Source organism: Pavona decussata, unplaced genomic scaffold (genome assembly GCF_977016875.1).
Source record: "Pavona decussata unplaced genomic scaffold, jaPavDecu1.1 SCAFFOLD_638, whole genome shotgun sequence".
In the NCBI taxonomy this organism is placed as follows: Eukaryota; Metazoa; Cnidaria; class Anthozoa; order Scleractinia; family Agariciidae; genus Pavona; species Pavona decussata.
This window is the reverse complement of record NW_028145871.1, coordinates 15468-29854: the sequence shown is the minus strand read 5'-3', so window position 1 is coordinate 29854 and position 14387 is coordinate 15468. Positions and strand designations below refer to the sequence as shown.

The window sequence follows — 14387 nt, the reverse complement described above, 5'->3', positions numbered from 1 at the left end:
GAATGCCGTTCTCTGATTGGCTACGCTACTCGCTATCTATTCTGTGATAGATAGTGAGTAGAGGTTTTCAACAAAATGGCGGCCTCTTAGTCCCGTTTTCGAAGTGTCTGCGAAGAGGATATAGATAATTTACTTGTTTAGTTTTGAGCGACTAGTAGATTTATACTAAAACAATTAGATTATTCGCTCTCGATTTCTATGTGTGATAGCTGATTCGGGCTGCGCCCTCATCAGCTATCACGCGATAGAAATCTCCAAATCTCGAGATCATAATCTAATTGTTAAATAGATCATGTCCACCTGTTTTCCTTCGTCCAGTAGGAAGCCCACGAGGCCAACTAAAGGTTGGAGGTGCATAATTTCCCTGTAATGAATCCATGTTTACAATCTCTTACCACCTCGTACAGTCTATCTTTAAAGTGTTTAATACACATCGCTCCAAGCATTTGAATACCAATGACGGTAAGGAGATGGTCTTGTAATTCTCTGTGCACTCGGCCTCACCCTTTTTAAAAACAGGAACAATGTTAGCTTCTTTCCAGTTCAGTCTGCGGGAAAGAACCAGTGCTTAGTGACTTTTTAAAAAGCTGACAAGAGATGGTGAAATTACAGAGGCTGTTTCCTTAAGAAGTTCGCTGGGATTTTATCAGATCCTGTGGCTTTTGTGACATCAAGCGCTTCGAGCACGGATTGGAATTCGCTAAACGTGAACGTTAATTCCGACATATCAGGAGAAGCTGGTGCATTGGCAGCGCTTCCAGATCAAGGGACTGGGTGTCATGGGCGAAAACTGATGCGACGTAGGAGTTCAATAGATTGGCTATTTCTCGGATATTTTCAGTTGAAGATCTTAACGGCGCACTGGGTCAGTGGATGCACTGGTGTCGAGACTTGATCAGGAATTGTATGCGATTTGGAATTCAGCTTCAACATCGACAATAAAACGCTTTGGGTTTGTGTTGAGGTCGGACTCGACGGAACCAAGAAATGCATCACGGGTGTTAAACCTCGTATTGCAACTATTGCAATTTCCGGAAGAGGTTAATTTTATTGGACATAAATGAATGAAGAGTTCCATGTGCATTTAACGGCCTTTCCGAGTGGAAGAAAAGCGCTTGTCGTGTATTTGTAATTTTGTATGTTCAGTGTGAAATATTCATTTTGTGAGTGGGCATGCACATACGATGAATTCTTTTTCTATAATTTGTTACGTAGAACTTACAAGAGCCTGAACCCAAGATAACAAATTTATTTATTGATTATTACAAAATAAAATAAATTATTGAAAGTTATTAAGAGAGCCATTTTCTACCTACAGAGTAGTGTTGCCCCGAACTAGTACAAGGCATTCCTTGTTTTCCTGTTTTGCCTTACTCAAGGGAAAGGGTGAGTCGGTGAGATCACTGACTCAATCACCATCCTTTCACCAGTGGTGGGGCATAAAGACACAAGATCGCTAGTCAGTTTCCTTTTTTATCGACCTGGGAATAAATGTGGACTAGATTTTGAAATCTTGTGTCACACCGATTAAATAAACGAAACAAGTCTTGCTAAAATAATTCATTTCCTCAGTCTACAGTAAAATTAAGCGTTGTCTTACATCGCCTTCACGGCAAGCGTTAGATTCGCGTCTTTGCTTTCTTGAAAAAAATCAGCAGTCAGATAAGAAAAGCGGAAACAATTCGGACCTTTGATACTAACTCAAAACTACTCAATTTACTGAGAAAACAGTGAGCAGTAAATATAAGCCAAACATGGTCACGTGGTCTTTCTGCCATTTTCCGTAAACTTGTTTTAAATATCAGTATTGGCTCAAAAATTAACAGATATATTTGAACGGCAAGTTGCAATCTTGCTCTGAAATCGCTTCGATTGTCATTTCAGTTCGTACATAGAAGGAACGTTACAGAAATAAAAGTAAAGTAGGGCAAAGAGAAGAAATTTCAGATTATTTATTAATTTTGGATTCGCTCCTTTTTCTGTCTCATAACAATCCATTGAAAATCCCAGCAAAGGCGTCTTGATCCTCATGTTCTTGCTCACTGTTACAAAAATAAAAGAATAAGCAGCGCCGATAAAGAGGTATTGGAAGTTTCACACTTTTGACACCACAGTCGAACCTGTATTAAGCGGTCACCCTCGGGGAATGGCTAAGTGACCGCTTAATACAGGTTGACCGCTTAATACAGGTTGCACAGAATACATCACTTACTTGGTTAAGAAAGTTCGGCGATAAAATGGTATGACAAAGGAGAGCATGGTATTGAAACGGACCAGTAAAACATTAACGCCACGATTGTGCAGCTAATTAGAATCTCAATTGCCTGGCACGCTACTTGTTACCATATTTAAGTGGTTTCCTTTTACAAAGTGACCGTTTAAAACAGGTCAAGACAAAAGAAACAGCTCACTGGGACTTAGTATAAGGTGACCGCGACCGCTTAATAGAGGTGACCGTTTAATCCAGGTCAGGATTACAGTAATTAAGGGAAGTAATTTTCGGGACTTTGACAACTGACCGCTTAATAGAGGGTGACCGCTTTTAAATACGGTGCTGCTTGGCTCGGCCTGGTTTTTTGAGCCAACTTCTCAGTGTTTACAAATGGGGTGAAACACTTTTCTTCGTGTCGATATATTACTTTAAAAACTGCTCTAGGGCTGGAGGTGTTGCTTCTGATGTTGACTTTTCACTTACTTGAACGATTTGGAACAGAAGAAAGAAGAAGGAAAATCACTGTAACGAAGAAAATAAGAAATCAAATGAATAGTCATTTTTAATAGGATAAAGCACTACTAGGTTATTACTGGCAAATTAAGAGTATATAGACTACAAGGAGTCCCTTTTATTTTTAGGGATATTTTAGCGAGAAGAGCAGGCGATTGTTGCATGCACGTTGACTTCATCTTCTCTCAGTGACTTTGACGCACTTAACGTAAGTGTCAACGGAATCTTACACGGAGTGAAAACTGGGAATTCTATCCATGTTTAATTGGAATAAGTATTTTTTCAGGGAGCAGAAAAATCGGGAGAAAACCTCTCGAAAAAAGGACGAGGGAAAAAAAACAAACCAAATCTAGATATCAACTAATTGAGGGTGCGTTCGATTGACCCTATTCCGGAATAGGAATACATATAACGAATACTAGAAATTTCGATCATTCCCATTCCGAAATGCGAAGTGGTTAAATAAACTATCTATCTATCTCTAAGAGAGGAGTACCTTCAAGCGTTTAGCAGCAGGCGTTCCAGGTATCGCTTGAGTCCTATGGTGAAGGTTCCTTAGAAAGGAATCCATATGATTCTGATCTTCCGGCTGCTTCTGCATTCTTTCTGGCTGTTGGATCTGTAAGACATCGAGGGCAAAAATACTTTAACATTAACGCCGTGTCCGCTTACTGGCATCTTATCTTGCAGTTCGTTTAGCAGAGCGAAGCTTCAGTATTGACGTAATGTTAGGAGGAAGTACAGATTAAAAATAGATAATGGGGTGTTTCTTGGACCTATTATTGAGACATCTGGCAAGGTAGAAGTTCCGTGAAAATAAAGTGGTTAGCCGTTAATCTATCAGTTACCTTTACTTGGCGTAGACTGTAAAGGCGTAAACGCGTTGCTTCTTTAGTCTGTTCAATCTAAGAGGAAATCGATGGTAAGTTAATCAAAGGTAACAGTGTTCATTATAATAGAGTCGTTTCCAATACAGTTGCGTAAAACTAGAACCATAGTAATTGCTCTGGTCAAGCCGAACTGACATAATTCATAATTCGAAGCAAATCGCGTAACCGGCGTCAAGCCTCGGTAAACGCTCGCAAGAAAGGCACGATTGGTTTGGGCTTTGTCTGCACTGGTTGAGAAAGCGGCCGGAATTTTGCCAACCAATCACAGAACGTAGTAAAGTAAAACTAAAGCAAACGCAAATTCCTTCCGACATTCAATCGAAAGTCGCTCTACTGCCTATCAATTGGCATTAAGTTTAATATCAAGTATTGACATGCCAAAGTTCAACTAATTCAAACGTAATCAAATATACAGAAGAAAACAATGGTTCCGATCTTACCACTGGTTTCCTCCTCTTGGCCTTTGAAATAACACCTTGCTTGCAGCAGTCATGGCCACATTTGCGTTATATTAAGGAAGTTGAATTCATGACGAAATAAGGATTGGAATTCAATTATGTTCATAACACAGATGAAAACGTTTGTCAATTTTTGCTAGAATGGTTTGACCTTCAATTGATCTCAGAAGTATTTAAGGACATAAAATTGTATGCCACTATGGCACCAAGCAGGCTAGTTACTTTGTATCCAGGCATGTTCCTTTTTTTATCTGCTGTTTCTTTGTGTTCATTTGCACAATTCCGTTGTCTTCAAAGGATATATTTCTTTACTGAAACAGCGGTGACTACAAGGAACTCTTGGCACATCGGATTTCCTTGTAGCGGAGCCTGTTTTTTCTAGTGTGTATAAACAGCAACGACAGTTAATAAGCTCTGACACAGTCACAGCAAGATTTATATATTATTATACTACTATACTACTTTATTACTACCATTCATGTACAAATAAAGGATGATTGATTGATTGATCGATTGATTGATTGATTGATGGATGGATGGATGGAATAAGAACCATGCCATGGCATTGGCCGGTATTGCAGGGCAACGAGGCAACGATCGGTAAAAAGGACATTCCTCCTCAATTGGATTTTACCAGCTCTCAGTTAAGACATATCTTTATGGCGTTAATAGGAATAATACTGTGCAAGGGGTATGGATAACAACATTAAAAAAATAAACAATTGGGATAATAGGAATATGTTGAATAATCATGACTGCAGATCTTTCATGCGAGCGGAAAATGTAGTGTTAATGACTATGAGGACATAATAGCAGTAGACGGTGTTGGGTTGCTGAACCTACTGTGTGGAGTCGTGCAACATTTTGAGCCCTAAATTTGCTTCATAGTTTAAGCATTTGCAACCTTAATCATTCAACTTCTTTTGGAGAAATTCTTTTCTGGATCTGTAGTAGACGTACCTGTATTTGAACTGGACGCAACTCTTCTCAAGTTTGTGGAGTACTTAATCGTGGTTCTCTCTTTATCTTAAAAAAATAAATAAATAAATAAATAAATGAATAAATAAATAAACCAAGTCTGAGATATAAATGTGTAGGAAAGAAACCAAAACAATAACAACAACAAAGAAATTTACATAGCAAAGTGAGCTAAGCAGATTCTACATTTGCAAAAACAGGCGTTTATACACGCTACAAAATACCGGAACGAAGGTTGCCGATGAATTTGAAATATTTGTCCACACTATACGAAAGGCGTCCAGTTTTCTATAATCTCCAAACAATGCCAGTATTCGTCTTGTGCAGTGATTGTCAGAGTATCTATAAAATGAACATACCCGTTCGTCTTAGACATCCTTACTTCAAAATAAATGACTGTACTGTTAGGAAGCCCAGAAACTGAGACACCACTTTTTTGACGTTCTTTCAGTACATCTTTCATTGTCGAAATAATCCCTTCTTCTCTAAACCATTCACAATATACCATAATGTACCATAAGTCATTCAACAAGGTGTACACAGTAGAAGAGAATACAGCCAAACTTTATTCCTTTTGATAACAAAAGTGTGCAAAATGAAGGCCTATTTATGTTACTGAGTACACATTTAATTATCTCAGGCTTTTTAGGGTAGTACTTCAGAGGCAAAAAGGCAGCTTACACATTTTTTTTTCCAAGATACAGTGTAGCTTCTCGGTGGGAAATTTTGTAAAATATCCTCTTATAAAAAAAAAGGGTTAGCAAAGCAAGATATTATTAATATTTTCCAGCATCTTTTGGTGTTTGATTCATTAGTTTAACCCTTTCACTTCCATATATAGCAATTGATTGCTCAACTTTGACTGTTTCAACCAATTTTTTCCACAAAAATGGTTACCGGACGGTATAAGAGATCAGTTTATTTCACCCACATGTTTGATCTACAATAGTTGACCACCCCTTAAATGTTTGACATTTTTGTTTTGTTTCATACATTTGTTCAAGACAGTTCATGTAATCCTATTAAATGAAAGGTGCAAAATAATTAGCTATATTTTAGGGGGTGCAAGTATGGGTGAAAATGGGGTATTTTCTGAACTATTTTATTTTTGGCATTTCAAGCCTGTTTAAGTCTTAGCCAGATTTCCTTTCCAGAATTTAATCTGAATAATTTTTCAACTGTGCTCAACAAGACTTTTCAAATGGTATATCATTAGTGGACACTGAATTTCTATTTATGAGTTTGGAAAAAAAGGGTAAAAAAATTGAGGAAGGAAAACGTTAAGGACTTACTGTTTGGTTCATTCTTTTTATCCACTTTTGCTTTTGCTTCAGCTCTTTTCCTGGCAAACTGTTTCCTTGTTTTGCTGTGTTTACAGGTTTTGCACCATCTTCTTGAACCTTCTCAGATTTAAATGTATCCTGAAGGAAACAAAATAACATAAAAATGCATGAAGGATCAATGTTTTTCCAATATGCCTACCCTGCAACAGCAGGTACCACTTTTGTTACGCCAGTGAAGTTCACACATACATTGTATAATACTAGATATGCTTCAAAAGATAACTTCTATAAAGCATGTTTCAGGACTAATGTTGGAAAAACAATGTTCTCAGCTCAAGTAGTTGACCATAGGAAAAAACTACCACAAGATACCAAAGATCTCAGACTTTCTACTTTCCCCAGAAAAGTTAAACAATATTTGCTATCGAAGCAAATTTAACCTTTTAGCCAGTCAAATTCTTCTAACCTTTTTTTATTTCAACAATAAGTATGTGCAGTTTGTGTGTCATGTGTGTGGGTATATTTTCATTATTTATGAATGATTTACGCCAATACTTTAGGACAAACCACTGCCTAGGAGTAATGCTGGGAAACCAGTCTCTAAATTGCCTAATGCATGCAGATGATTTGTCAGTAATAAGTCCCTATCCAAAGGGATTGTAGCAATCAATTAATGTTATTAAAAAACATGCATAGGAATGGAACCTCAAAGTCAATACCAAAAAATCAAATATCATCATATTTAGTGGAAACGGCCAAACCAAAAATAAGGAAAGTTTCAAATATGGAAACGAGCCATTACACATCATTGATGAACAAACATATTTAGGGGATAGAAAATGACTTCATCTGGTTGCTTACACCTACGCACAAGACATTCTCTGTAAAAAAGCTTACAAAGTTCTATCAAATATAAAATTGTCGTTCTCTAATTCTGATACGACCAATTATTAATAATAAACTTTTACATGCTCAATCTTGTAAAACATATACTACTATATGGATGGGAAATTTGGGAAAATGTTTTATTATCATAAATTATAAGACAACATTTTGATGAAAACACTGTTAAACAAGTGCATATTAAGTCCTGCAAACAAACAACAAGTACACCATGGTACACAGAGAACAATAGCCCACAGTGCAGAACTTGGATGGTAGACTCTAGAAAAAAAATTTACACACAAAGAAACTAAAAATGATTTCCAACTAGAAGACTATCTCAAGACCATTAGAAACCCAGCGCACAGAATAAGTATTACGAAATTGCAACTAGTGGTTCATTCATTGTATTTACAAACTGAGAAATTTGAAAATAAAGGGGCATCAATCTCAGTAGAAGACAGAACATGCTTAATCTGCAAAATAAATTCCATAGAGAACAAACTGCATTTCTTGATGTATTGCCAAGAGTATGAAAACATTAGACACGAACTCCATTCTCTCATTTAAAAATTTAAATGATCCTTTTTTGCCAACTTGCCCACTATGATTCACGAATTCTCTACACTGAATGCATTCGGGATGGAAGTGGCTGGGTTACTTCAGGGGAAGTTTACTACATCAGAGCAAAATTGTAATACTCTCATAAGAGACTTTTCGATTCGAGTAAGTTGGTCTGTTCCAGTTAACTATTTTTGAATTTTACAAACCACAGAGTCATTATCCTGATCAATACACAGACAAAAACTGATTGTCTGCGAAAGGCCAAAGTTCGATGCGAGTAGTCAATGCGGAGAACTCAATGAAGCAGTGTTGCTCTCCTGTGCTGATTCACCAAAAGGGCAAGATGAAGCAAATTCCGGATGCCATTCCACAGTGCGAGAACTGATCCAACACTTCGTACAAATGTGTTGTAGCCACCGCTTGGTGCCCCTGACCGAACCGTAATGATCCTTATCAGAGTGGCATTTGCCCCGTTGACAATCGCGGTAAAACAGCACGGGGTTGGATTGTACTTTTGGCAATTTCGACTGAACATTCTTTTTGGCTTGATCGTGAAAAGAGAGCCTTTCAAGGTGATTAAAATAGTCTCCACAATGAATCTGATCTCGTTCTATCTCAATTAAAACGGCCGTGTGAAATCGTCGAACGGCAGCCCACTCGTAATGCATGGCCAAATACTTTAAGTCATACAGATGCGATATCCGCGCTGCTTTCTCTTCATTGGATATACGAGAATTCTTAAGAATTGGACAGTAACCAGCAGTAAACTCCTCAATCGTCAAGTCATCATAAGAGACTTCCTTAGAGACATGCGTTAAACTGAGTTCGCTATGTGGCCAGATCTGAGGATTAACGATGCCGGTAGTTATCTTAGCCATTTTCCCTGACTTTAATTTTTTACGCTGCTTACCTCGAGCCTTGGCATCCTTGGATCTCTCGTCATTGCTGCTAAAGGAATCGACAGCTGAGGTTGACTGACCCTCGTCAGAAGAATCAGCAAGGCCACAATGTTTCATCTTCTTGTCGACCTCCTGAGTTAATGATTCCATTTGGCGTAGATTCGCGAGACTCACCATAGGCTCGGTTTTGACAAATCAAATCTGGAGAAAATCTTAATCCTCCAAAAAAGAGCCTTACGTCTAATTTATTTCCGCAATAACAGAGAGCATGCCATCCCGTTATTCGTATGTTCTAATATCCTTCCAAATGACATGCTTTATTTCAAATCTATAGCCAGTCTTATGCATGATATCAATAACCAAAGTGCTCCCCTGAACCTAATAAATCTTTTTGATCGAGTAGATTCTGTGCACTCGTATAGAACCAGGTCTGCATCCACGGGCAAATTTCATATAAAATGCTCAAAGCTGACACAACTGAGCCACTCATTTTCGAGATTAGGTTGTAAAATCTGGAATGAATTACCGGAATCTTTCCGTGCAAAAACTAAAGCCTCCTTTAAGAAGTGCCTTCAGACCAGATTACTAAAACTTCTTGATCAAGATTGATCAAGAGGATATTTATGTTGACGTCAACACTCTGATTAAAAACTTCAAATATCAGTGGTATGATTAGCTAATATGAAACTTTCTTAATTTTAATTTAGACAGTCATTATTTTTTACTTAACTTATTACACATTAATTATTGGTATATCTTTAAATTATATTCTGTAAATATATAATAATCAACTGCACTACCCGCCTAGATTAGCCTATGCTATTTGCGGGCTAGTGCATTCTTGCCTTACCTTCGTGAAAAATGTGCTTTAATAAATTGAAATTGAAATTGAAATTGAAGTCTTAATGGGAATCTTTCGATCCTTTTTGCTCACCCCTTGCCTTGCGTGAGCCTCAGTAAGGCGAGTAGGTGAATGTTCCAGCTGAAGCTTACAGACCGCCTCTGACGCAACTCCTCCACCTCTTTCTTCTTGTCTTGGACAGATTTAAGCTGTTGCAAGCGTTGCAATTCAGCGGCCAAGGCAACTTTCTTGCCTTCCAAAGCCTCCAATTCTTGTTGATATGTGGAAGCGAAATCTTTTAACTTGGGGGGTAGAGCCCAGATCCAATGAAAGCTGTTCTGGTGAAGGAGAAATGCTGTCCGATCCGGAATTTAATAAAGCGTAATTTACGCGAGGCTTGTTCCTTAACGTGCCTGGAATAGACATAGCTAAAAAAAAAATTCGAATATACAAAGTAAAGTACTATACGCAAAGACAGTGATGTTACTTGCAATAATTACAAAGCCAACTAATACACGGTATCCTTAGTTATCGAGTTAAGTATACGGTTACTTGATACATTTGGTAATTACAAAAATTGACAATAGATAAATAACTGATAGCGTGAGGGGTCAATTAAGCATTTTGAGAGGATCCCAAAATAGGCCAATACTCTCGAAAGAGACTTTTCGATTCGAGTAAGTTCAGGCCATCTGATAAGGTGCGATAAAAAATCTGAAATTGTGCGATATTTTCAGGGTAGATTGTGCGATAAATAAGGACTATTATGCGGTAAATTATGCAAATTATGCGATTTTTCCCTCAACTATTTTAAGCTTGTTTTCCCAGGATTCTGAGAAAGTAAACTACTTTTATGCTGCTCTAGCGACGATGTTTTCATAAAGGGACAAAAATAAGCAATTATGAGTGAATTGGGATATAAAAATTTAATTATGACACATACAGTACCGTGCAAATGTAAGTTGACAGTCCCTTGAAACTCAAACTTCATGACTAGATCCCCGAAACTCGAAAGGTTCGAGTATCCAGGCGCGAGCCGAGTGCATCAACGTTCAAGGCAGGGAAACAAAGAACTTTTTGCATGATATGTTTTTCACACGTCTCATCCGAGACTATTTTTGAATTTTACCGTTAAAATGTATTTCATATTGTTACTGCTATTTGAAAAATGAGGAGTTTCGTACAATTTGTGCACATTTTAGGCGTTGAAATGGTATAAATGTAAGTAAATTAAATACATGTATGTTCCTGTTTATAGGTAAATTGTTTTCTTGCACTACGAGCTGCTACAAATTTGAAATTTGCATGCAGATGGTTTAAATATAATGACCGGTCTTATTTTGAAAAATTAGGGAGTCTATAAAGTTTAAATCTACTGTCAAAATTTAAGGTCCATTCCATTCTATATTTATGGTAAGGTGACCAGGGATGATTTGCGGTCCAATTTAGGGATCATTTTCCTTCTGAGGATCATTTGTGGTCCAATTTGGGGATCATTTCTGGTTGGGTGATCATTTGCTAGCCTGTACAGTTATCCTAGTTAACAATCAAACCCTTTATGCGCCGATCAACTCGAAACTTCAACTCCCCCCCCCCCCCCCTATCCCAGGCAAACCCAGGGCATTTGAACTTTTGAAGATTGGATCGTTCAAATCCTGCCCCCTCGGGCCAAAATGGTGTTCAAATGCCCTACCTTATCGTCGGATTTGTCTGTCAAATGCCCCTCCTAAAGAACAATCGTTGTTGGCTCCTGTCATCAGTTACTACAAAAACCACAACTTTAATTGAAACTAATGATTGGAAATTAAATTTATTAAGTCGGACAATGTCAATCAGCAAGTGTAAGCTGTTCTAACTCCAAAACACGGCAGAGGTTGTTTTAAAAAATGAGTTAGTCGGCTACGTAGACTGTTCGAGTGGCAGGGTATTCTGCAGTTTCAGCCAAAGCGGAGATTTTTCATTCAACAATGTTTTTTTTTCTTTAACTGTTCACTGCTGTTTTATGGCTATTCTAAAAACCTCTGCAGACACAAATGCGGGAGAAAGGGCAAAGAACTAGAAATACATATTAATTAGTTAGCGGGCTACGTAGAATGTTGTTCGAGTGGCAGGATATTCTGCAATTTAAGCCAAAATGGTTTTTCATTCGACAGTGTTTATTTCTTTCACTATTCACTGCGGGACAAAGCAGCCGCTTGACTCATTGTATATAAGATCTACATCATTTATATAAGAAAAACTTTTGAATGCAGAGGTCCACACAACACAGGAATTAACCTTGCTGGTAATTTTGCCAGATCTCTCTTGTGAAAGACCTCGTGTCAGGCGTCACTTGAGCGCGAAAATACAAAACTATAAGCTTATATACAATCTATAAAAATAATTAATATTTAAGCACTCTCACTTTTGAAGACCTTTTTTTGTAATGCTCTATCTCTTACTTTAAACTCTTCAATCTCATCCAGGCACGCATTTATAGCTGTTAGCGACTTCGGCGCGCCCCCAAAAAAGCGATTTGAAACCTGACACTTCCTGACACATCCAGGCAATGTCAAATTCCCCACCCCCGGGAAGGCCTTACCCGTCAAATTCCCCACTCTTGAGCACAGAAAATAGTCAAATGCCCGGGGGGGGGGGGGGGGGGGATGTTGAAGTTTCGATTTGATCGGCGCATTTCTAGACGAGGGCCTAACATTGGATTAGCGGGATGCCGGATAAGCCTTTTTTCGCTGCCGGGATGCGGGATGAAAGAAAATTTGAAGGTTAGGAAGGTTAGGAATGGGCGGGAAGTGGGAAGTTTGTCATTCTCATGGCGGGAGGCGGAAATTATTGATTTTTCCGGGTGGGAAATCGGGATAGATGATGACAATGCACTTGAATATTTGACGAATCCGTGAAGAAAAACTAGTTTGGTTGTTTATTATTCCGTTTTTTCTATCCTGTCTGAAATCAGTTCTACAGAGATCTTTATCAATCCCATAAGTGCTCATTTAATGTTCACGCACAATAGAAATGACAATATACAGTACCGCTCGAAACTATTGAACCCTTAGCACGCGGTAAAACCTCGTCTTTGCCGATCGTGATTGCCGCGAATTCACCGCGGTGGGACGAAAACGGCGACCGCGGCAAATACGAAATCAACCGAAAGCCGCGGTGAATTGGACGCGGCAATGCCTCGGTAAATAGTGACTTATTACTATTGTCGGGGTATTGTTTAACATTTATATACACAAGAAATGTGAGGACTCACCGAATCGGAAGCCATCGGTCGACTGTTGTGACCAGGAATTCCCTAGTCTTGTGTCACTGTGACTGTCATTTTATCCCAAAATACTCAATGTCTCTGAGGAATTCCGATGAACGAGTGCAGATCATCGTATCAACAATTTTTCTGGTTGACGAATACACCAGTAGCGTCAAAAGGAAGAAAGAAAATCGAGCAATTAAGTTTGAAGAACCAGCCGCCATATTTGTTCGTTTTGAGGTAGGTTGGTCATGTATGGGGACATGATGTGCCTACCAGTTTTCAAAGTACTGCCGCTGACCGCATCAACAAACTTCGTAAGAGTATTAAAGTCAATGGACAATCGATCTTAAAGTGCTTGCAAAGCAATTATGCTAGTATGACCATGTCCAAAGAGAAAAATCTCTCTTTCTGTAATCTTCTACGGGCATTGTAGGCGAAATAGAAGCGAAGAAGAAACAATTTTTCTCCGCGAATGTATGCATGAAATTGGTTATCACCTTCGCAGATGTCATTTGTCACGCGAAAATGTGACTGAGATCGACCTAATGTTGCAAGCAATGTTAAAGAGATGACTGTGAGCCCAAAACACAGAAACAGCCTTGGCAGGCCCCCAGAACGTGTCAATACGCCGAGCATAAAGGGAAGTTAAAAAACTTGAAGAAGGAATTGTAATCAAGTTCAAAACTTCGAAGGAGATTTACACTTTGTTGGTAAAATAGCACAAGTGAGTTCCCGTAAGTACCATATATACTACTTTTGAAGCACACAATTATTCAGACTTGAAAGTGTAGCACTGTAGAAGTTAGATCGACAAAGTACAGACCTTGTGTTACATACGCACATGGTTTTTTACCTTGTTTTTTTTGTGTAACTTGGCTAAGCAATCTGTACAACATGCAGAAAAAAACATAGGGAGAACCTGGAGAAGGCGACTGACTGCAAAGTTTTTCAGAAGAGCAGCCTCTTATTTGTGAAAGTTGCAACAGGTACTATATATGTGTGCTGAAAGGTTGGTCATCTATACAAGAATGTAATATACTGGTGTCTCATGTTACTTATTAAAGTAGAAATATTAAAGTTTCTGCATTGTCATTTATGAAGGAAAAAAATTGTTTACCAGGAATGCCAAGTTAACTATCTTCAACGCCATATAAGGATGTACCAACAACTGCAAAGACACTCGATGGAACTTACGTGGATTGGAGTGTGGGAGGTGATGGTAATGCCTAAATGTACTGTATTCTTTTATCAGAGAACACACTTTTACCGTAGTGGTTAATTTATTTTACCTCTCTTATTCCAGGAAATACCCCCTCCCTGCTTTGTCCCTCTAACAAGCGCCCTACTTTAACTTTATTCAAATTATTATTTCAAACGCCTTTGTTTCATTAAGCGACCCTCTTCCAGGCCATAGATCCTTAGTATTTACGCATTCAGTTATTTAATACAGGAATGGTATACCTGAATGAATAAATATTGAGGGTCTGTGTCCTGAAACCCAAGGTATTTTTATTTCTGTAGGCTGTTATCAGTTCTTCTAGATCTGAAGAAGGCTCCACTTCATACTGAGAGGTAACAGCTTTGTATAATTCAGCTCCGCTTTCTGGTGCAATCATA

General features: G+C 38.4%; 1 protein-coding gene across 5 annotated transcripts; it reads right to left on the bottom strand.

The window, feature by feature from the left end:
* Positions 1–1234: 1234 nt before the first annotated feature.
* LOC146449127 (uncharacterized) lies at positions 1235–13005 on the bottom strand. Of its 5 annotated transcripts, XM_085101976.1 has the most exons (12): positions 12774–13005; positions 11214–11283; positions 9614–9948; positions 6345–6472; positions 5733–5793; positions 5034–5099; positions 4376–4451; positions 4056–4116; positions 3574–3630; positions 3222–3344; positions 2696–2734; positions 1235–2042 (listed from the first exon to the last, which is right to left on the bottom strand). In XM_085101976.1, the coding sequence occupies exons 5-11, from the start codon at positions 5734–5736 to the stop codon at positions 2732–2734; spliced, it is 390 nt and encodes a 129-aa protein (XP_084958102.1). In that variant the 5' UTR covers positions 5737–5793; positions 6345–6472; positions 9614–9948; positions 11214–11283; positions 12774–13005; the 3' UTR covers positions 1235–2042; positions 2696–2731. The 5 variants fall into 5 exon arrangements, with proteins under 5 accessions (XP_084958102.1, XP_084958099.1, XP_084958103.1 ...); XM_085101973.1 differs by lacking the exon at positions 11214–11283; XM_085101977.1 differs by lacking the exon at positions 11214–11283 and having other exon boundaries at positions 9614–9923.
* Between the last annotated feature and the right edge of the window lie 1382 nt (positions 13006–14387).